This window comes from Charadrius vociferus, unplaced genomic scaffold (genome assembly GCF_000708025.1).
Source record: "Charadrius vociferus isolate BGI_N301 unplaced genomic scaffold, ASM70802v2 scaffold195, whole genome shotgun sequence".
Lineage (NCBI taxonomy): Eukaryota > Metazoa > Chordata > Aves > Charadriiformes > Charadriidae > Charadrius > Charadrius vociferus.
This window is the reverse complement of record NW_009648539.1, coordinates 4,183,907-4,206,375: the sequence shown is the minus strand read 5'-3', so window position 1 is coordinate 4,206,375 and position 22,469 is coordinate 4,183,907. Positions and strand designations below refer to the sequence as shown.

The following is a 22,469-nucleotide window of genomic DNA, read 5'->3' as shown; positions in this document are numbered from 1 at the left end:
CAAGGAACCGATGCCAAATTCACTGTCCCAAAAACATGAGACATCCTGTGCTGGTCTATACTACAGAAGCTTTGATGAGACAGTTGTAATAGCCACGCTTTGCCTCCCCCAACTAATAGCACAGCTTGCACAAGGCCTTATGTGACTTCAATCAGTCTAATTTCTGCCAGTTTCCTGAATAGAACATTAGTAGTGTTCTGCCAGAAAAAGCTATATTGGTAGACAAGGAAAACGCAAGATCAACTAGAAACAGGAACTTTTGCATTCCTAGCCAGGGTTTTCCTCCACCAAAATTTAGACTTATTTTGGAACACACAAAGTTATTGAGGAAGAATTATTCCTGAATAAGTTGCTTGCACAGGTACCAACTGCACTCATGCAGTTCATTCTGGCAAAACTAATTATAAACAAAATAGTGTAAAAAAATACAGTTAGAAGTTAGCTTAGATTAAGCTTGTGTAAAAAACCACAACCAAAGTTGAGTTTCTTTACGATTACCCGCAGCAGTACTTAGCCAAGTGTTAAACAAGGGCAACAGATGGTTATTAGAATTAGCCATGCATTCCTCCTTCTGAATGACTGAAGAGTCTGGTTTTTAAGACCCTGGGCGAACACTAACTGAAGGTAACTCGGAGATGAACTCAGGATCAAAGAACAGTCACGCTATGTAATTGCTAAAACTCTGCCACTAGTATTTTTAAAATAAAACCAGCACATCCTGAATGACCAAACCAAGCATTTACACAAGCAGTTTTGAACAGATCATGGCTTGGGGACATTCAAGGTTTGAGTTATATTCAGGTGACTTGTTCCAAGCTCAGGACATACAAGCCCTCTTTACCAAGCTCACAAAATCTTTGAAGATCGTACCTCTGCCTCTTGTTTTCTTTTCCATGGAGCGAAGAGTCTAGTAGTTTGATCAGAACCAACACTGATGATAAACTCTCCTTCTGGATCCCACTTTACGTCCTCTACACTGTTAAAATGTCCTGAAATCACAACTTCTGGAGTCCATTCTTTCTATTAAAAAGCCACCAAAGAAGCAAGGAGTTTTTAACTGACGAATTGGCATATTCTAACAAAAAAAGATTATCAACATCCTTATTAAGAAAGAAAAAAAAAGATAATTTAATACAGCAAATTATTAGATCTGAGAGTGGCTAAAGAGACACAAATACTTATATAGTGCCCCAATCTAAAAGAGACTTGTGTTACTGGTTCAGCTGCCACTTCTGAACAAAGCACAACCACAAAGGAGTTCAGTCTGTTCCACTGAATTTATGGTTCCCACAGCGAAGCAACACGTTTTAGAGCCTGGGAGATTGCAACCTCCCTTCTGTGCAGGAGCGAGACTCCTACAGAATATTATATTCAGAGAAGGATTATTTCAATCATTAATTTCCAATTGTACTGTTACACTTCTCTATTAGCAATAGAACTTACCTCAAGTGACATATGAGTGTAATTCTTTTATGTACTACTACTAATAAAAAGACAACATACCTTATTAACTGTAGCCTGTTTCCAAAGGTGTAGTGCTCCATGAAAAGCGTGAGCAACAATCATTGAACCATCTGGACTAAACTGGCAGTCAAAAAATCCAAGGGTATTGCCACCCACTTCACCTACCCGCACCTGAATGAATGATCAGAAGTGAATTATCCATGAAAACGGCCTTCCTTTCACATAAACTCAGGGGATGAAAATTTAGCTATAGGCAAGATTTCACATTACACACAAAAAAACATTGAAATAATATTTTAATTGCAAAGTTAAGCACTAAAATATCATGGGAATTAAAGCTGCATGCCACTTTAATATAGCCTCTCTTCATAAATATTTCAGGATAGGATCTTGCTTAATCCCCCAGGGGAAAGAAAACACTACACCGGATGAGACAAGAACCCAATCTTTCTATGTTTCAGTCTAGTCTATTGGATACAAGTTTGTCATCTGTTGCCTTGCTATTGCTTTGTTGCACAAAATGGAGAAATGGTCCAAAGGAACAGTGGTTCCAAATTACTTTTTTTTCTTAATTTCCAAGATTCATTAGCATATTTCCACTTCCCTGTTTCTCTTCCAAGTTTTTAATTACATTAAAATATTATTATAGTTACATTTTCAAGTTTCATTCAAGAGATAAGACCACAATTCCTTTCAAGCTGTACTCCTAACAATTCCCCCATTATTATACATCTGCTTTTAAGATCACAATGAAATTAATCTATACCTCATTCTAAATGGCAGTGTGGACTAGCACGTCCATTTTATTAGCACTCATTCAAAAAACACTGCTTATATAGAAGTGACTTTGATATGCCATATTAGAGGCAGAATTCTAGTCTCACCTCTGAGCAGGGGAATGATTTTGTGAAGACTTCTTTTTCATCATACCAAAATGAAAGAGAGAAAACGGCACGTTCCCCTTGTGTCCTTCCTCCCTGCAGGCTTCCAGCTCACGTTTCCCTCCCTCAATGCAAAAAGGATTGTTGCAGTTAAAATGTCTGATCTGAACTGCAAGCTGCACATTTGAGGTCTAACCAATGCAAGCGTAATGTAAAAAGAAAGAGTAACAACTTGCAACAAGCTTTATGGCACAACCCATTTTTAGAAGCTTGTAAATTTAGCCACGACTAAGCATTACAACAAGGGACAACAAATGGCATCTCTATGTGATCACCCTATTATGAATTAGTTTCTACTTCAAGTAGAAAGGCGCAAAAACTTTTCAATGGAACAGGGGAAAAATTAAATACACTACTGTAATTCTCTTTTTTTCGCCCAAGAGAGGATTAGAACTTTCTTTGTGACAGGAACAATCATAAACAACGGCCGGCATAACCCAACACAAACAATTCCAGCTGAACTACTGCAATTTGGAAAAGCAGGTCAACTGAAAACAAAGACATCTACCAAAGCACTAGATAAATCTGGTTGTACTACTTGTTTATTTAGGATGATCCACATTAGAACAGCATTCAAAATACTACACTGAAACATGAGTATCCAGATCAAATGGAAGAAAAACCTAATGACACAGCCCATGAATAAGTTACTGCGAGCAAAACCAGGCTTGTGAATTGCGTGTCAGCTGCTCTGTAGTAACTGCTTGGGTGCACATTCCCACAAGGATTAACAACAAATAGTTCAGGAGGGTTTCTTCCTCTTCTTATGAGGAGTACAGTGTGTGTTACTATGCAGTATCTGGCTTGCTACACTATGAATGACAGTTGAGCACAAACTCCCCTTAGAAAGTCCCCAATATGGTAATAAAAAAGCAAGCAAGCAATAAAAATCTTATTGGATCACATCATTTTTGAAAAAAATAGTTTTACTCACAACACAACATCAGAATGAATGTTTTTGCTTTTGCCTTTCTCTCTCAGCATTTTATAGAGTTTTTATTCCTTACAGTACACACATGATGCTGGAAATGCAAACTGAAAACAGTACATATTGTGAGAAAGACTGACACTTGCCTGTTCTAGCCAGACTCCAGTTTCCTTATCAGGTTCCCAGATGATCACAGTTTTGTCCATTGACGCAGACAATATCCTCATGGGTTGTTGCATGCTGCCATCTACAGTACAAGGAAAACCATCACCCTACAACCCATGAGAATACTTTCTAAAAGAATCTGGTCATATTGAAATCCAAACATGCTAAGAAAATTGTTCAGCAGAGACATGCAATGCAGTACTTAAATGACAGACCTAACAGGCTCTACGTTCTTGCCAGGCATTCATTAGGAGGTATTGTATTTTTCAGCCATAATCTCCCAAAGGAAATGTAAAGCACGTACGTGAGAACAACCATATTCTACTGTTTATTCACTCCAAATCGATATTGAAACAAATGTAATTTAGAGGAAAAGCCAGAGCTTCACAGAGAGACTGTGTAGCAGTTCTCATTTCTATTTCTCAAATGAGTTTTTACCAAGAGATTTACAGTTTAAAACAAAACAATCTCTATGCCAGCATTCATTGGGTTTTTTTTTTCCAAATCAAGTGTTAGATTCACTACAGACTTCAATAGGCTCTAGCACCTTGTAATACATACAGTAGTAAGGACTGCTTCCCAAAATGCAGTGAAACACTCCAGACAACCGCCCAACACAGCCAGAATGGGGAAGAGGAAGCTGGTTCATCACCCAGTTGAAAAACTGAGAACCACTAAGGAACCTTTGTTCAGAATAGAGATATTGGTGGGCATCTCACAAGGTGGTATCTTATGTCAGCACCAGACCTCTCACTTTCTGCACTGAGAATATGTTTCTCAGATCAGCGTGCCTCTACTGAAAAAGAAAATCTATTTTGGGGAACCCAAGACTGGGGAGGCCACAGAACACAAGCAGCCGCACATATGGAGAAGCACGATTCCAGAACACCTGGAAAACTTCATGGTCTAACAGGACAGGTTTTCAGATTGCAGGGCAAAGCCTACATGTGTATACTGTTCCTAAACCTCTCTTTAACAGGCAAAATCTTTTATTGGTGTCTATAAAAAAAAAAAAAAAAAAGAACAGATAACTAAGCCAATATTTCTAAGCAAGTCCTGTGTCTTCCGCTACAGGTATTTTGACATTCTAATTGCACTGTATTGTTCAAGTGTTGTACATACACTGGCAAAGCTGTGCTTTGTACTGGTGAAGTCACCTGCCACCATTAACTCTAAAACATCTCAGAAAAAAAGGCACCTTTGCCAATACAAATATACAATGGTATTTTGATTGTACAAGCATGTCAAGTCAAGAATCTTCCTCCCTTAAAAGCCAGGCAGACACGCCAGTAAATCAGTACTGCAAACAAGGCTGTCAGACTTTAAGGATTTAAAGAGAAAGATAACGACTAGGGCAAAACGCAAAATTAAACTGTATTTTTTCGATGAAAGCCTGCATTAATGTCTAAAGATGCATGCTAGAGAAAACTGATACGCAAGGAATCCCTGATGTGTTACATTAATGCCCAGAAGACTGAAGATTAGTCTTCTGAATGTTGCTATTTGGTACTTTGTACTCCAAGAAAAAGAAAGGAGTGCTCTTGAGTTAATGCTTACCTTCTGAAGAACAGACATTTCAAGGTAAACTATTAGAGCTATTAATTCACACTGATTAATTAAACTAATTTGTACTCCATAAAGAACAAATCAATTACAATAAAGCCAGTACAGCTCAGTTATTTTATTTCATTCATTAAAGAAAACGCGAGTAAAAGGCAACATCCATTTACGTATAAAACACTATTTGCAGAACATTTTCATACTTCACAGTGACAAGTGAACACTCAAACACAATACAAAAACGTGACTGTACACAGCACAACATAACTGCTAAGTGCTTGGTATCTTTTTACCTTTGGAAAATAAAGGTTGCCAGTGAACTGCATACACCCAGTTTTCGTGACCAGCCAACACCGACTCCAAAGTAACGGCATACGTTGTATCAGTATCTACCACAAATCAGAGAAAAGCACATTTCTTTCAAAAAGCCAAGACAGACCAGGTCATTTCTGATATCTCCCATCAAAAAAAATCAACAGCTTTCATCATCTGCCAGCATCTCAACAGCCTATTGACATTGAACAGCTCCTTGAAAACCTACTTTGCCACAAGCCCTAAGTACCAGATTGATGCTGAGAGGTCAGCCTGTTGCCTCAGAGTGGTGTCACAGAATTCTTGGAGAACTCTCAAACAATTTTGAAATAAACACTCTGACGTTGGCTCTACTCATACTCAAGTATATGTACATCTCAAAGTGATTGTAAATACAAGCATAAACATACTGCAAACAATGAATTAGGATTTGCAGCAAGTAGCATGAGCACTTTTTACACATAACATCATACAAACTTCATTATATCACCTAAGTTGCCTAATGATTTACCCCACGTCAGCGTTGTGAGCCTCTGATATTACAGTGCTCAAACAGCATGTTAAATAACCATAAAGTAAGCCTGCACATACTTACCTATTCTCTCCAGTACTCTCTTTTCTAAGTTTTAAGTAATAGTAGCACCTCTTAATGCATTGAATTCAAAAGAAAATTAAAGGTATGCTATTAAACTGGAGGAGAACTGCACAACAGCTTACCTCCCATAGACAAATATATCTCCTATCTACTGCATTTGGAATAGGTGTAACAACGCATATTGATATTAAGCTCTCTCACTGCTTTACCATTTTTCTGTAACACATCATTAACTTTACATAGTCACAATAACTACATTTTTTCTAACAGCTGAATAAATATAAGGCCAAACTGCTCTCAGATTCTTTTAATACAAGAAACAAACCAAACTGGATGGTAACCACCTTGTTAGCTCCCCTGAAACCACGAACAGATACACAAATGAAAAGTTGTGTGAGAGAGTTTTACAGCTGTTACCTACCTTTGATAGTAAAAACATTCTCTTTCAGTCTTATGGAATCATCTTCAGTTTCTGGAATTTGCTTTGATTTTGTACACACTTTCCAAATTCTTATCAAACAATCCTGAGCACAGCTTGCTAAGAAAAGGTCTTCACCTATTTGGTTAAAAAAAAATAAATAAATAGAGTCATGTTTCCATTGCTTTTTCACTGGAACCACTGCCATGACATGCCATCTTTCCAAACACGCGTTACAGCATTAACCTATTTTTTCCTATTGTACACACTATCATAAACTGCTGTTTTATTTCAACATCAACTCACTCTCCTATTTCAAACTCTCTACTAGTTTATAATACACTGATTATGGACATTTCCCTGCTTATAAGATACGGTAAATGCTGTAGATATTGTACATATACTTCCCTACTCCTTAATGGCCTTCACTCTCGAAATTCTGACAGCCTCAATACTCTTCAAGAACTCCTTTCCTCGTTTTCTTTCTGCAGGATTGTAGCATCCTCTAATTCCTTCTACTTTATTTTTGGCATTGCAAGAACTACTAGATTAGTTAATGTCTGAATAGGTTCTCCTCTTAACTTCCTACTCTTAAAAACAAAAAAAAAGGTGGGGAAAAGTACTATTTCCCTCTACTTTCCCCCCCCTTTAAAAAGCAGACAACTCTTCCTCACTCATATACAGACACTTGCATATTGAAAAGGACAAGCTGCTAAAACTCCTAGTTGTTTGCATTTAGGTACCAGTCAGGTAAACTTGAAGTAAGCAAGACAAAATGAGGGATGTGAGTCTTCTGTATCAATCCCACTGCAGCCATAATTTTGATAACTAAAATATAACTGTAGTATAGGTTCAAAAATTCTTATGTTTTAATAGGACACAAAGTTCTATCTTGATTTTTAATATTTATGCCACCATCTCAGGGAAAAAAAATAAAATAATCACAACCACAAGAGCTTAGGTGCTACAGTGTGTCAAAGCCATCTGTTGGAGGAGTAAAACAGTAGTACTGTCATTAAACCAGTATTCCACTTTATTCATCTTTCATACTGACCGCAGACTGTCCATTCAATGCCTCTTATCCAATCTTCATGGCCAGGGAGTATTAATGTTTTCTGAAACTGAATAAAATTTCCTGTTACATCATAGAAATGCACTTATCATGCACATATCAGCAATTAGCTTTAGATTTAAGTCTTTTATATTTACAGCTTCTGTTATTTGAAACTGGAAAAATAAGCTGCTACTAAGTATTGTATTTTACCGATAGCTTCTAAATAAGCCTTTTCAGTTTTGCCACCATTGGGTAAACACGTGTCAATTATGGGACTTCCATGTATAAGCCGGAAAAAATGAAAATTTAAGGTGCTCACCTTCAAGAGGCTACACTCTGTGATGCAGATGAAAATTTTTTTAAGTTTATCAGGCTTATAGTGGTACACAAAGAATAACATGGTAAGTAAATTCTATTACACGTGTGAAGCGGATGCAACTGCAAGATGATGTGGAAAATGAATACAGGTAAAATCAAGTGTAAAAGAAGACTAGCTGTTTTGAAATTATTTCAATAATTAGTAATATAATACTATTAATAAGAATTACTTATAGGGCTAGCAATATTCCCTGTTTCTTAAGTTTATTGACTAAGTTTCTAGAGAAGGTATACATCAAGAACTGTAATTGCTGATAGAAAACTCCGCATGAACACAGGCTCAAGAACACAGGAACGCAAACTCCTTTTCTCCAGGCTAAAAAACCCCAGTTCCCTCAGCCGCTCCTCATAAGACTTGTTCTCCAGGCACCTCACCAGTTTTGTTGCCCTTCTCTGGACGTGCTCCAGCACCTCAATGTCTTTTTTGTAGTGAGGGGCCCAAAACTGAACATAGGATTTGAGGTGGGGCCTCACCAGTGCTGAGTACAGAGGTAAAATCACTCCCCCAGTCCTGCTGGCCACACTATTTCTGATACAAGCCAGGACACTATTGGCTTTCTTGGCCACCTGGGCACACTGTTGGCTCATGTTAAGCTGGCTATCAACCAACACCCCAAGGTCCTTTTCCCCGGGGCAGCTTTCCAGCCACTATTCCCCAAGCATGGGGTTATTGTGACCCAGGCGCAGGACCCAGCACTTGGTCTCGCAGAACCTCATACCACTGGCCTCAGCCCATTGATCCAGCCTGTCTACACCCCTCCGTAGATCTATCCTAGCCCCAAGCAGATCAACACTCCTGCCCAACTTGGTGTTGTCTGCAAACTTACTGAGGGTGCACTCAATCCCTTCGTCCAGGTTGTTGATAAAGATATTAAACAGAACTGGCCCCAATACTGAGCCCTGAGGAACACCACTTGTGACCAGCCACCAACTGAATTTAACTCCATTTACCACAACTCTTTGGGCATAGCCATCTTTTTTTTAGCCAGCGAAGCATACACCCATCCAAGCCATGAGCAGCCAGTTTCTCCAGGAGAACACTGTGGGAAACTGTGTCAAAGGCTTTACTAAAGTCTAGGCAGACAATACCCACAGCCTTTCCCTTATCCACTAAGCGGGTCACCTGGCCATAGAAGGAGAACAGGGTAGTCAAGCAGGACCTGCCTTTCATAAACCCATGCTCGCCTGGTTGTCCAGTACATGCCACGTGATGGTGCTCAAGATGATCTGCTCCATAACCCTCCCAGGCACCGAGGTCAGACTGACAAGCACGTAGTTCCTCAGATCCTCCTTCCAGCCCTTCTTGTAGATGGGTGTCACGTCTGCTAATCTCCAGTCAACTGGCACCAACCCAGTTAGCCAGGACTGCTGACAAATGATGGAAAGTGGCTTGGTGATCACTTCTGCCAGTTGCCTCAGTATTCTTGGGTGGATCCCATCTGGCCCCATAGACCTGTGTGTGTCTAAGTGGTATGGCAGGTCGCTAACCATTTCCCTTTGGGTTACGTGGGCTTCATTCCGCTCCCCACCCATCTTCCAGCTCAGGGGGCTGGGCACTCAGAGAACAACTGGTCTTACTATTAAAGACTGAGACAAAGAAGACATTATGTACCTCAGCCTTTTCCTCAGCCTTGGTCACTCTGTTTCCCCACACATCCAATAGAGATTCTCCTCAGCCCTCCTTTTGTTGCTAACATATTTATAGAAATATTTTTCATTGTCTTTTATGGCAGTAGCCAGATGAAGATCTATATGGGCTTTGGCCCTTCTAATTTTCTCCCTGCATAACATCACGACATCCTTACAGGCATTCTGAGTTGCCTGCCCCTTCTTCCAAAGGTCATAAACTCTTTTTTTTTTTTTTTTTTTCCTGAGTTCCAGCCAAAGCTCTCTGTTCAGCCAGACTGGTCTTCCCTGCCAGCTCATCTTTTGGCACATGGAGACAGCCTGCTCCTGCCCCTTTAAAATTTCCTTCTTGAAGAATGCCCAGCCTTCTTGGACTCAGTTGTCCTTCAGGACTGCCTCCCAAGGGACTCTGTCAACCAGGCTCCTAAACAAGCCAAAGTCCACCTTTCAGAAGTCCAAGGTGGCAGTTCTGCTCATCCCCCCTCCTTACTTCCCCCAGAATACAAATCTCATTTATATGCTCTTTGACATAATGCTCTGTATTTTACATTCACAAAGGTTATGTGGTAAATTTATTCCCCACTGAAAGATTGGTTCAGGCTGAACTGTTGCTAACATTCTTGTCTTTTATGGTTCCTTTTATGTTAAACGTGTGTATCTCCTGAAACTTGCCTTTAATATTAATACACATCTAATCATTTTCCTATTTTTAATTTCAAGGTGGTGTGTTTTGGGGTTTTTTGTGTGTTGTTTGTTTGTTTTTTTTTAAATTAGCCTCATTGTCTCACATCAAAGAGAACTATTGAGAAAAGCAAACATTTGTTCTCTCTTTAAAGAGTAAAACTAATTACTTTGAGGTTATTAATACCACCTCAGGTTTCTAAGTCATTTCCTAAATAGGCCTTTAGGCACTACTTAGCCTTAAGTCAAGCATGCAGTTCTTCTGTGCTATAGAACAAGCATGCACACAAAATTTTCAAGATATTGTTTCCCATAAAAATTGTCCAGTGAACGCCTTCTGCTTGGTCTTTTTGTATTGTTTTTGCCATTTTCTTTGAAGTCTGTGTCTCCTGGAATCACATATGCAGTTTGTTCAGATGTATTCTGTTCTAAAACTGCATCAATTTAAAGCTTCTTGCAGATGCACATCATTATTTTTAAATTATTCAGTCAAAGTTTTTCTCATTGCCTAGGCAATATTTACAAGTATTTTGATCTGTCATTCTTCTCATTTTTTACAGATTTTGTTTCTACAGTCTTATATTTCTCCTTCTCTATTTCAGTTTTCCCCTTGGTCCTCACCTGAATAAAGTCACAGTATGAACAGTTAAATCTAACAAAAGCTCATAGTCTGACTCACCTCCTTCACAGGTTTTCCCATGCCTTTTAACTAATCTCTGAACACTTTGCACAGCAGCAATCTGGTCTCTTATTTTAGGCAAAGAATAAAGCTGTTCTGTAGATAGCAGAAATAATGAAGCCAGGTTGTCTGTGGACATGCCCAGCACACTCTGCACAACTAACTCTGCCCAACTTTGGTAACATGTCCTTCGGGACCAGGCTGGTAGTATTGTTTGGCAAATTTGGCAACAGAGGTCCAAGTCTTCTCAGTTTTTCTCCACCAGACTCTAGATGTGATATCCCTTCTCTACCCAGCTGTTGATCTCATCAAATTAGACAAAGCCTGAATTATCTTTGAGTGTCTTATTGCACTTTTCAATTAGGCCAAATTATTTGTGGGAAACACAGTCCAACATGCACCGCAAAACCTTCTCACAGAAGCCAAGCTCAACATAAAAATGTTCTGTTTTAAAGCTCTATTTTGATCCTCTGCTTTACTTACTTCCTCTCTGTAGGCCTGCAATATCTCAAGCAGGAAGACAGATAATGATTTCTGAAAGATTTTTCCCTGGGTACTTTTATAAATCAATACCCTCTTTCAAGAACTCAGAAAAGCAGAGTTCATTTTCTCTCTACTGCTTAACACAGTAAGGGATCTATGGATAGACAGTCTTAAAGGATTTGAAGGCTGCCCACTCAATTTCAAAAACCAAGGAGTTTTTATGAATAAATATATTTCAACTGTAAAATTAATCAGTTTACCAAAAGGCAACCTGAATCAGCTAACTGAAGATGCCTCATCCTCCCTCCGACTGTAACAACACCCTCCAAGTTTCATTAGAACATCCTATTACGAACTTACATTCTACCTTTGGGTTCATAGAATCTTTTTAAGGTGTTCACTAAAGAAAGAAGCTTCCAAGAGTCACAGTTAACAGGACACAGCTACAGGCCCTTACCAGTAAGGGAATGACACAGAAGTTTAGATTCTAATCACTCTTCTACACTATTAAAAAATGGCAGGACAACAGTAACTCTTCCTTCAAACACCTTTAAAAGTACTACAGAAGCCATAAAAAAAGGTGTCAGCAGATATGACAGAACCCGAGTAAAGAGAAGAACCTCTCTTTAGCAGCTAGGAAGGAATTAATGTCAGAAGGCTCGCAAGGATGTTTTCATTCTGTTAATTGCTGTAATGCACTACACAGGCACTTTTACTCCACATGGAATCCAATTCAGGCTCTTCTCTCTGAGGTCTGTACAGTCCACTTATTTAAGAGATGTTCTGGAAAGTTAAGATAGGCACCAACCAGAAGTCCCACCTCATTTTAAAAAAGAGAGACTCTGAACGCCAACTCTGCCAGGACATCTGGTGAAAATACTTCCTAAAATTGAAGGTGTGAAAAAATAATTCATGTAAAATAAGACAGAATTTCTCACCCTTGTATGAATAGTTTCCTACCACCAAAAAAGACAGCACCGTGAACTTGCTTACAAAGCTGAAGATGGAGCTTGTTTAATTCCAGTTACCTTCCTTTATCCTTCACAGATTGGGTGCATTTAAGAATGGCTAAAGAATGTTGTTATACTCAAAAGTTTGGTCAACAACTAGCAAAATAAGTTATGTATGTCTGAATGTTTTTGGCAGTCAAACTGCATATTATTTGGTAATCTATACCATACATAAAAACAAGTTCCAAATTTTGAATAAGGAAAATCAACTGCACAGCCCCTGAGATAAAAGTCTTTCTTTAGCACACTGAGAATCATGAGTGGCATTCTGCCACTGCTAATTCCCAGAGAATGACATTAAACTGATTTAACTCATAAGCTACATAAAAAAAAGCACTAGGACAGCAACCCTTCTTCCCCACTTAGTCATCAAGAAAGCACTGTACATAGCAGATAAAGGATGAACACTTTATTTTATTGACGACAAAAAAAAAATAAATCTTATTGTATATGGCAGTGTGAGCAGACAAAATTATCTATAAAGTAGCTTATATCTCTCTCAAAAAGCAAAAAGGAGTATCTGTTCTTTAATCTCTAAGGGGACTGTGTCTGAACAAATCCAGAAGAGCAAGTGTGTCATATGTCAGTTTCAGTGGGAGTTCTGAATGGTAAGTTCATTGGTGTAATGCAGGCAGTGGTTTTGGTTTGAGGGTTTTTTTTTAAGTGAAGTGATATAGACTTCTGTTTTGGAAAACAGTCATTCAACACATGCTTCAGAGTCTAACAAAATTTCTGAAGAGATGCAAGAGAGGACAGAATCTCTCTCTAGCGCACCGGAGGAACATTTATCTTTATGAAAAACTAAAGATTGTCAGCTTCCAAATAATACATGAAAAATGTATGTGCTTTTAGAAGACCATATACTCCTTCAAATACTTCTTTCGACCTTCACAAGCATTCAGCACAAAGGGCATACTTCGCAACATACAATTCCACAGATAGAAATCATCAGGGTTTTTTTGTAAGAATTTATAAGCTGAAAGTAACATCATTTCCTTATGAACCATTCAATACATGGATACTCAACAACAAATAACAGTCGTAGCTATTTTATATCAGTGGGAATAGAAACACAGGCTATCTTCACACAGGGGAAAAAAATGGGATTTAGTGCATGAAAGTTAGTTTTTCCTAACTTCAACATTCCGTATGGGCATTTCATGATTACCTAGAAAAACTCATGAACTATTTGAACACAGGTAGTTGCATGTGATGGCTATCTAGAGACAGAAAGCAATTATTGAAGAAAATTAAAAAAATCTGCAGCACATATGAAAAGAACCGGAAGAACTGCGCAATGTTCTGGGCAAGAGAAAAAAAAAAAACAAAACTAACACCTGTAATTACCTGACCATTCTGCTGTATAAACAAACTGATTTTGCAGTCATCACCACCGCAAGCCAGTATTGGTACTGGAAAGGAAAAAAAAGTCTTCATTGGTTAAGTTACAAAATCTAATATTCTAAGATACGAAAAATTATATAAATCATATAAAAATCAATATAGTATCAATAAATATATTAACATACACAGACAGGCAAGCATGATAGCACTTTACGTTTTCTAAATTAGACACCTAATGCTATTTGAAATAAACTATTATCTCAAGAACACAAAACTCAGAAGTTATTTTGGCATGTAAATAATATCTACAAGTACTTAAAATGCTAAACAGTCATTTCCTTCAAGGTCACGTATCTGCAGGAAGTTCAAGTACTAGATATTTTTAATTAATTATTTTTATTGATACTAACAGGCATTTGCTCTAAACACAAAAGCAGCAAGCAGCAAAATGACTTCAACTAATACAGTTCAAATTCCTGAATTAACTGAAATAGGTATACAGATGGAGTTCGTATAATTATTATACAGCAAATAAAAAGACAGACCAAAAAATACAGACCACCACTCACTGTACACAAGGCTATGAAAGCATTTAACTATTATACACCTACTCAAGTCTTGAGTAGTAATTTACTTCTACCAGCTATCTAAAAAGTGAGCAAAAAACCATATGTCTATTGAATCAAACCAGAAAAAGTTATGTCTAAGGGGAAAATAAGAGAAGTTAGGCAGTTCATTTCTCCCACAGAAGATGATGGGGAAAAATAGTTAACCCTTAGTCCACTCTTCTTGGGTCATAAAGTAGTACTGCTAGGGACTATATCATGAAAGAAAAGGAATTGATTAGGAAATCATGAAGAAATAAGTTATCAGGGCTAGACATTTGCATTTTTCAAGTCTGGATAGAAAACAAAATACTAAGTTTCACCAAAATCAACTACTTCATTTAAAAAAAAAAAAAACAAAAAACTAAATGCCACCCCTTTATAGAGATAATTTTATCTTTACTATGAATAGACAAAAAATTCACTTGAATATTTATAGCAAGTTTATGCTCTACACTAATTTCCTCTTTCTGCTTGTGCCAAATCTGTGCCTAGTTATCTGCTGTTAATTTCACACTCCTAAGTCACATTTCACATTCTTACACCTCCACCACTTGCTTCTCTCCAACCTCTAAGTCACATTTCCCCTCCATCTCCTCCTTGCTTTACACAGGGCCAAAAAAGACTGCTTCAGACTGAAGGTAATGAGCTGTTCTGAAAGAAGACCTGGTTTTCAGGTCCACAGAAACTGGGCAAGAGTGAGGTTGTCTTCCACAAAATACAATATAATGCATGTTCTCAGAGCCAGTATCATCCTTCCCCAGAGAAATAGATTTTATTGAGAGATTATTATCTACCTTGACTTCAGCAAGGCTTTTGACACTGTCTCCCACAACATCCTCATTAGGAAGCTGAGGAAGTGCGGGTTGGATGAGATGACAGTGAGGTGGATTGAGAGCTGGCTGTGTGACAGAACTCAGAGGGTTGTGATCAGTGGCACGAAGTCTAGTTGGAGGCCGGTAACCAGTGGTGTCCCCCAGGGGTCAATACTCGGTCCGATTTTGTTTAATATATTCATTAATGACCTGGATGAGGGGACAGAGTGTATCCTCAGCAAGTTTGCTGATGATACCAAACTGGGAGGGGTGGCTGACTCTCCAGAGGGCCGCGCTGCCATCCAGCGGGACCTGGACAGGCTGGAGAGCTGGGCAGAGAGGAACCTAATGAGGTTCAACATAAGTAAGTGCAGGGTCCTGCACCTGGGGAGGAAGAATGCTAGGCAGCAGTATAGGTTAGGGGTGGACCTGCTGGGAAGTAGTTCTGAGGAGAAGGATCTGGGGGTCCTGGTAGACAGTAAATTGTCAATGACCCAGCAATGTGCTCTTGCTGCCAAAAAGGCCAATGGAATCCTGGGCTGCATAGGGAAGAGTGTGTCCAGTAGGTCGAAGGAGGTCATTCTCCCCCTCTACTCGGCACTGGTGAGGCCACAACTGGAATACTGTGTCCAGTTTCGGGCTCCCCAGTTCAAGAGGGACAGGGAACTGCTGGATCGAGTCCAGCAAAGAGCAACCAAGATGACTGAGGGATTGGAGCATCTCCCTTACGAGGGAAGGCTGAGAGAGCTGGGACTCTTTAGCCTGGAGAAGAGAAGGCTGAGGGGAGACCTTATTACTACTTACAAATATCTAAAGGGTGGGTTGAAGGAGGATGGAGCCACACTCTTCTCGGTGGTTCCCAGTGACAGGACGAGGGGCAATGGGTGCAAGTTGGAACATAGGAAGTTCCGTTCCAACACACAGAGAAACTTCTTTACGGTTCGGGTGACAGAGCACTGGCACAGGCTGCCCAGGGAGGTTGTGGAGTCCCCTTCTCTGGAGATTTTCAAGACCCGCCTGGATGCAGTCCTGAGTAATGTGCTCTGGGCAATCCTGCTTTAGCAGGGGAGTTGGACTAGGTGATCTCTAGAGGTCCCTTCCAACTCTGAAGATTCTGTGTGATTCTGTGTGATTGGCCATTACAGTAATTACCTACTTACTCAATGGAATAAAAGTTTGACTAATAAAAACAAGAAAAGAACTATGATCCGGTTGCTGTATCAGACAAATGCAAGTACTTTCACTCAAAAAATTCTATCAAGAAATATGTAATCGGCAAAAACAGACTAGCATATAGTTTTTCACATAAATGCTCTAGAGTATTAGAATTTGAATGTCATTGAGATAAAGTCCTGCAAAGGAAATAGAAAAAATTAATTGAAAACTGTGGTCCAATCGCAATGGGGACAGTGTGATCCACAAAGCTTTTTCAGGTTCACTCGCTCTTCACCCCCCCCCTCCCCCAATCTGTTGCAATTCAGTTCTGAGGACACAATTCTTATTTGTTAGAGGCCAAGCTACAGCACCACCATTATCCAGGTGGCAGGAAGAATCACAGTATATGACAAAAAAGCTGATCAAGATCCCTAAAACAGTAAATCCTATTCCCAGCATTTTAGAAGCACAGTTTCTGCAGACACTGCAAGGCAAAAAGCAACCAATCAAAACAAAACAGTACAAAGCTCTTCTTCAAGACTCAGAAAACAACTGCAAAGAAACTCCTTAACTAAGAGGCTGCCAGCAAAGTGCTTAAGCTATACACCAGCTGCAAATGTTTGCTCATAAAAACCTGAGCAATCTATTGGCTTTCCCCATTTGACTTCTTCACAAAAAATGGTTCTTAACCTTTTTTTTTTTTTTAAATCACTTATTTTCAAGGGCAATCAGTTAAAGTACTAGGCATCATGAACTTCAATGTCTTTTGAAAGTTAATGCGCCCATTACGTATGAATCAGTTTCCAACACGACCTGCAAATGTCTTTGCTTGGTGAAATCAGAGGTTACTGTAAATACTTCTAGCTCAGGAGAGTAGTTTACGACTTTCAGAAAAGTAATTCTGTATTTAATTCCTGACTTCAAAACTGCAGATTGTCCTCAAGAGAAGAGATTCTTTAAATCTTAATACAGCTGCCAACACAGCCTTCAAAAAGATTTCAGAGCAACTCCTAAAGTTATCATAGGTCATTTTTTGCTGAAGCTCATTAAAATTCCAAATTGCCATTACAGATTAATGCTTCTGACAAAATGATCAGCAGTGAGATTTTTAATAATATATTTTGAGCTACTTTATTTAGATTTCAGAACTAACATACAACTGAACTGGTTTTGTTCAGAGGAGTATGGACTGCTAGGACAGATTTAGGGAGAAAACACAGAACATGGCTATGCTATATTAAAAGCCCCTTTACAGATTTCTAGGGGAAACATTTCTAACCATACATTTATGGTTCAAAATCTAAACCGTTTCTTGACAATTTTAGCAGCACAGATCATTCATATTGGAACCGGCATTAAAAGCATAAATGTATAGGATCTTTTTTCAAGTTTCCGTACAAAAACTATGCAAATAATTTCACATTTGAAAATACCTGCAGTTCTTCAGAAAAGTAAAGTACTCTTTTTCAGGTTATGAGCACTGTGCTGTTTTGGATAACTAATTTGAATCAGGATTGGAACAGGCCACAATAAAGGACCGTCCCGCTCTGAATGCAACTTTAAGCAACACTGGGATTTGGGGACTCTGGGACATTTTCACAACAAAACAAAATGCTTGCTATTCCACCATTTAAAGAAATTCCAAGTATTCCATGCAATTTTGGTTTCAGAAGCATTTAGTGCTAAGAATTAATATGATAACCTTCATGTAATGTTTTTCCAAAATGAACAGTCACTTCCCTTACATACAAGGTGATTTCAATGTTAAACAGATGCACTACTCTAGAGTGCTACCGTGAGAATTTCTTACCTGCACAGTATCATAAATAAAGAAATAATCTATTGCTTTGCAATACGAATTTTATACTCACTAAACTGGTACCACAGACACTTCACTTCTAAGGAAAATTTACACTGGAGGTAATGATTTTAATTTACCCTCAAGCCTTTTAACTTCATCTCAACAACCACCTGTTAGTACATTTACAGGAAAAATGGAGAGAGAGAGAGGTTTAAAGTTCTTCAGCAGTGCAGATGCTGCTTTTGATATCACACAGAGTCTGGAAATGGACATTAGCATTTCCAAATGGGACAAGGCATCTTGATAGAGTTTTCATACCTTCCAGAATTACCACAAACAAAAGAGTAAAAAAAGCTTCTCTATAAATGTTCTGAAGGCATAAAAATCAAGCAGCACATCACCATGGAACATATGCAGCTAATAGTTGAAAACTCTAGATAAAGTAAGAAACTTTAGCACTTTTTCCTCTTCGGAGCCTGGCAAACCTCCATCCAGGTGAAAGGCTCTAATGATACTTAAACACAAATCTAATTCAACATATGTATCTGGCTTGAGGATACATTCAGGTGTTGTTAATTTTTTTTAAAAAAGCTTTTACAGATTTGCAACAGAACGTGCCTGTGGCAGGCTACAAAATCTGAACATTTCCGTTAATAGAAAACTATAAACCATACTGAACAGTCAGGTTAAACTTGTTCAGCATCTCATTTTATTCATACTTAAGACTGAATAGGTAATAAATACTGCTTGTTAATCTGCAATTTTTGATGCAGGCCTGCAGATTCTTTTTCTGGATCTTGCCCTTCAATCCAAACAAGAACATATGCAGCAGCACCATAAAGAGTGGGTGAAACTAACAGCATCATCCTATCCTATTCACTTACAGCCCTAGTACCCCCTTTTTAAGCTCTCTGTCTCAAGAGTTCAACTAAAGAACTCCATTTGAGCATCATTTTGAAGACACTGTAATTAGACAGTATTTTTCTAATTACTAAGGAGAGTTCAATGAAAATCTTTACATACAAGCAGAAGCTTAGGCTGATTCTGTAGAAAACAAAAAATATAGCACAAGGGTCTGGAGTCAGTCAAATGAAAAGCGATTTGGGGGATTTCTTAGATTTTACATTTCCTGCATTAATATTCAAGATGTGCAGCTGTACTTACCATTGCTGCCAGGCAAGAAAGATAAGCAGACATCCATAACAAATCCATTTCCAAACTGCAGAATTTCAATGCATTTAGCTGGAAAACAAGAACAGTCAGTGTTGATCTCGTTCATCATAAGTATTACAGTTACACTGTCATTTCCTACTACATTACGTAGTTAAAATTTCCCATTCAATTTTATTTTAAGGAGTTAAAAAAACTTCTACTTTTTTCAGAAGCCTAAATAATGTTATATTCTGTGCGGCCACAGAAATTCATCCAGAATTAGCCGAGTTCAAAGACAAGCACTGTTCTCCACTGAGTATTAAAGTTGTACAGCTTCACTGTGGTAACACATCAGACGCAATAAATATTGCAAATTATATCCTGTGCCAACTGCATTCACTACACACAAAGCTAAAACTGAATCCATTTGCTAGAAGAGCAAATAGACAGATAAGGAAAAACCTGCAAACACCCCTAAGATCCTAGAAGCAGTTAAACTGATAAGCCATCAAGACCAGAGTAACCAACAGGACAGCAGAAAAACCTCTCTACAGAAGCAGAATTGGTCCTTCCATCACTGGAACACACAACAACAAGACAAAAACAAAATGCCAGGACTTCATGGTGTTCTTTGGGAGCATGAGAAATGCCTTCCAGAACATGGAACTGAAGATTGGCATCTTCAACCTAGTTTTCTCATGTAGGCAGGGCAATGTGAAATCCTCAAGTACACCAGATAAGGAAGAAAGTAGCAAGAGATGCAGTCAGTACAACACAACTAGCAAATAACACTTTAAATCTAGATTATCCACCCTATTTATTTCTTACGTATTTCAACAAGCTGTTCTCCCACGTGTCCATACAAAGGCCTATTTCACCAGAATGTCAAGATCTTATTATCCCAAACTTCACTGGACTCAAGTCAATAGTAACAAACAAGTGACTACTTTAACTTTACCTTTCTAATGACAGCATTAATCATTTTACTAAGTAATTTTACTTCACACACATACAGCTAGTCTGCCCCCATGTTACAGGGCAAAACAATGGTTTAGACTATCAGATTCTGAATACATATTAAAAAGAAAAAAGTAAATTCAGACAGCACATCACATGAAAAACAAAGATAAATCATTCTGCAGAACAAATTTGACCCAAAGCTGTTAAACTAGTAAAACCCTCAGCTTTCAAAGAGCAATACAGTGGGTTTGTTGTACCAAAGTTTGAAGATAAATCAATGTAGTTGCATTAGAAGATGTTAGTATTTAGCCAAGTATTTCAATGGATAGGCATTCATCATTATTATTAAGCCAGTATGGTGTCCCTAATGTTAAAAAAAAGTTACCTTCTGAACCACGCCGAGCCCAGATTCTCACAGTAGAGTCAGAAGCTGCAGAAGCTATCAGCAGATTTAAGTCAGGTTCATCTGACTGGTAGACAGCATCCACAGCACAAACAGCTTCAGCATGGCCTTCGAGTGGAATGCTTTTCACAAGCTGAACACATCAGAAAGTTTTACAAAGTTTTAAATTCCAGTAACTTACTAAAAGAATTTTTAAAGCTATTTTAAGAAATAAAATAATTTAACACTGAAAATGAGTTGTATACCTGTGACGGCAAGGCATCTGCCAAGCTATGCTTTAGCTATAGCATATTCAAGGAAAACACAGAGAAGGGATACAGCAGTAACGACTTGATAAGATTTTGTTCAAAGTAGAACAGAATTAAATGTTCCTGTGTACACTATACAAACCTCACCATTCCTTTTGGAAAGCTGGAAATAGTACAGCAGTTAGGAAGAGCAATTTTCCTTCTTTTTTCTCCTTCTTTTTCCCCTCACCCTAAGGAACATCACATAAAAGTTTGGAGAGCCTTAGTGAAGGAGACAGAGCAGAGAACACAATGGAGTAAGTAGCAGCTAGATCTAGCAGCAGTATTTAGTGTGTTCTCGCAAATCAAAATAGCTTTCTACTCCTTCAAAATACCAATGTGAAAAACAAAAACTCTGAATTTGGACTTAAGTACTTACTTTCTTAATGAATCAATACAGGTGATTCACTTTGTAATCTGTTCCTCATAAACACAAAGAACAAAACGAGAAGCTTTTAATCCTGTGACCAGAAGTTGTCCAGCATATATCTGAATTTTGTCATAAATGCACTTGACATCTCTTTCCAAAATATAACATGATAGGCCTCAGTAAGAATTTTTGATTGGTCTGATATAGAACTCTGCCTATTTTTAAGAATTTACACTAGTCTAGAAGTGTCATTAAAATGTGCACATTAGGCATATTCTTCTTCAAAGACTGCCATAAGACTGTGCACGTCATCAGCAGAAGTTAATAAAGAAATCTATAAAGTATTTTAAATAAATATGTAAACAGTTACACTAGAACAAGATGAGAAATTATTTGTTTCTGAGAACGTTCCTCCATCAAACAGGCCTGATAACAAGTACTCCTGGTGCACTTCCCCCGAGTATGGATTCTCATGCATTTTGAAAATGCCAAGTCTAATCCAGTTTGAGACAGCTTATGAAACGGGTTACCCACATAGCCATTCACAAACCAACACCTAATATGTAAGATTTTAAAAGTCAGATGAAAAAGGTATTCTAATTTGTTATCTAAATTTCAGTTCATTCTGAAGTCTCTTTTACACCATACTCCATATTTTGCTTTACAGTTTTACAGTATGAGTTATAAATTAACACATCTCCTTAATATTCTCATTTTCGCTGACAAAACTGAATTGCTGCACAGATTTTTTGGTTTTGTTTTTTGGGGGGTGGTGGTGTTTATTTTGGTGGTGTTTTTTAATACCTACCCCAACTTGTGTAAAATTCTGGTAAGACTACCTATATACAATCACTACACTGTTATACAGGTTGACTGGAAATCAGTAGAAATTAATATAAAGAAATGAGGAAGAAGCGTACAGAAAAACGAACCTCATAGTTTGAAGATTTTTAAGGCAGCTTAAAGAAAAGTCATCAGAAGGCTGATGACTCAAGAATGTACAAACAGCATCTTTTAGATATGGCTAGACAAACCCACCCGATGATCGGTTAGCTAATTTTTTAAGTGAAGGCTGATTTGAAAAAGATAAGTTACAGAAAAGAAGAAACAATGTTTAAAGTAAAACACAGCATGACACAACATCAACAATTTGAAAGAGACATATGCAGGGTTCAATAGTCAAGGTAAAACAAAGAAGTATGAACAAGAAATACAGACAAAACAGATAATTTGTGGTATGCAAGAAACTGGAGAGGGGGAAGCTTTAAGAAGAGGTCATTCCT

At 38.2% G+C, this 22,469-nt stretch overlaps 1 protein-coding gene across 1 annotated transcript in view; it reads right to left on the bottom strand.

Annotated features, from left to right (window-relative positions):
* The window catches only part of ELP2 (elongator acetyltransferase complex subunit 2), a 66,783-nt gene that overhangs the window by 17,017 nt on the left and 27,297 nt on the right, over positions 1 to 22,469 (bottom strand). The window contains exons 3-11 of the mRNA XM_009885917.1: positions 20,512 to 20,662; positions 19,179 to 19,256; positions 13,642 to 13,706; positions 7,438 to 7,504; positions 6,387 to 6,521; positions 5,352 to 5,447; positions 3,480 to 3,580; positions 1,504 to 1,635; positions 871 to 1,020 (exon numbers count right to left, since the gene is read on the bottom strand). Coding sequence (XP_009884219.1) covers positions 871 to 1,020; positions 1,504 to 1,635; positions 3,480 to 3,580; positions 5,352 to 5,447; positions 6,387 to 6,521; positions 7,438 to 7,504; positions 13,642 to 13,706; positions 19,179 to 19,256; positions 20,512 to 20,662 — 975 coding nt within the window. The remainder of the gene's footprint in view (positions 1 to 870; positions 1,021 to 1,503; positions 1,636 to 3,479; positions 3,581 to 5,351; positions 5,448 to 6,386; positions 6,522 to 7,437; positions 7,505 to 13,641; positions 13,707 to 19,178; positions 19,257 to 20,511; positions 20,663 to 22,469) is intronic.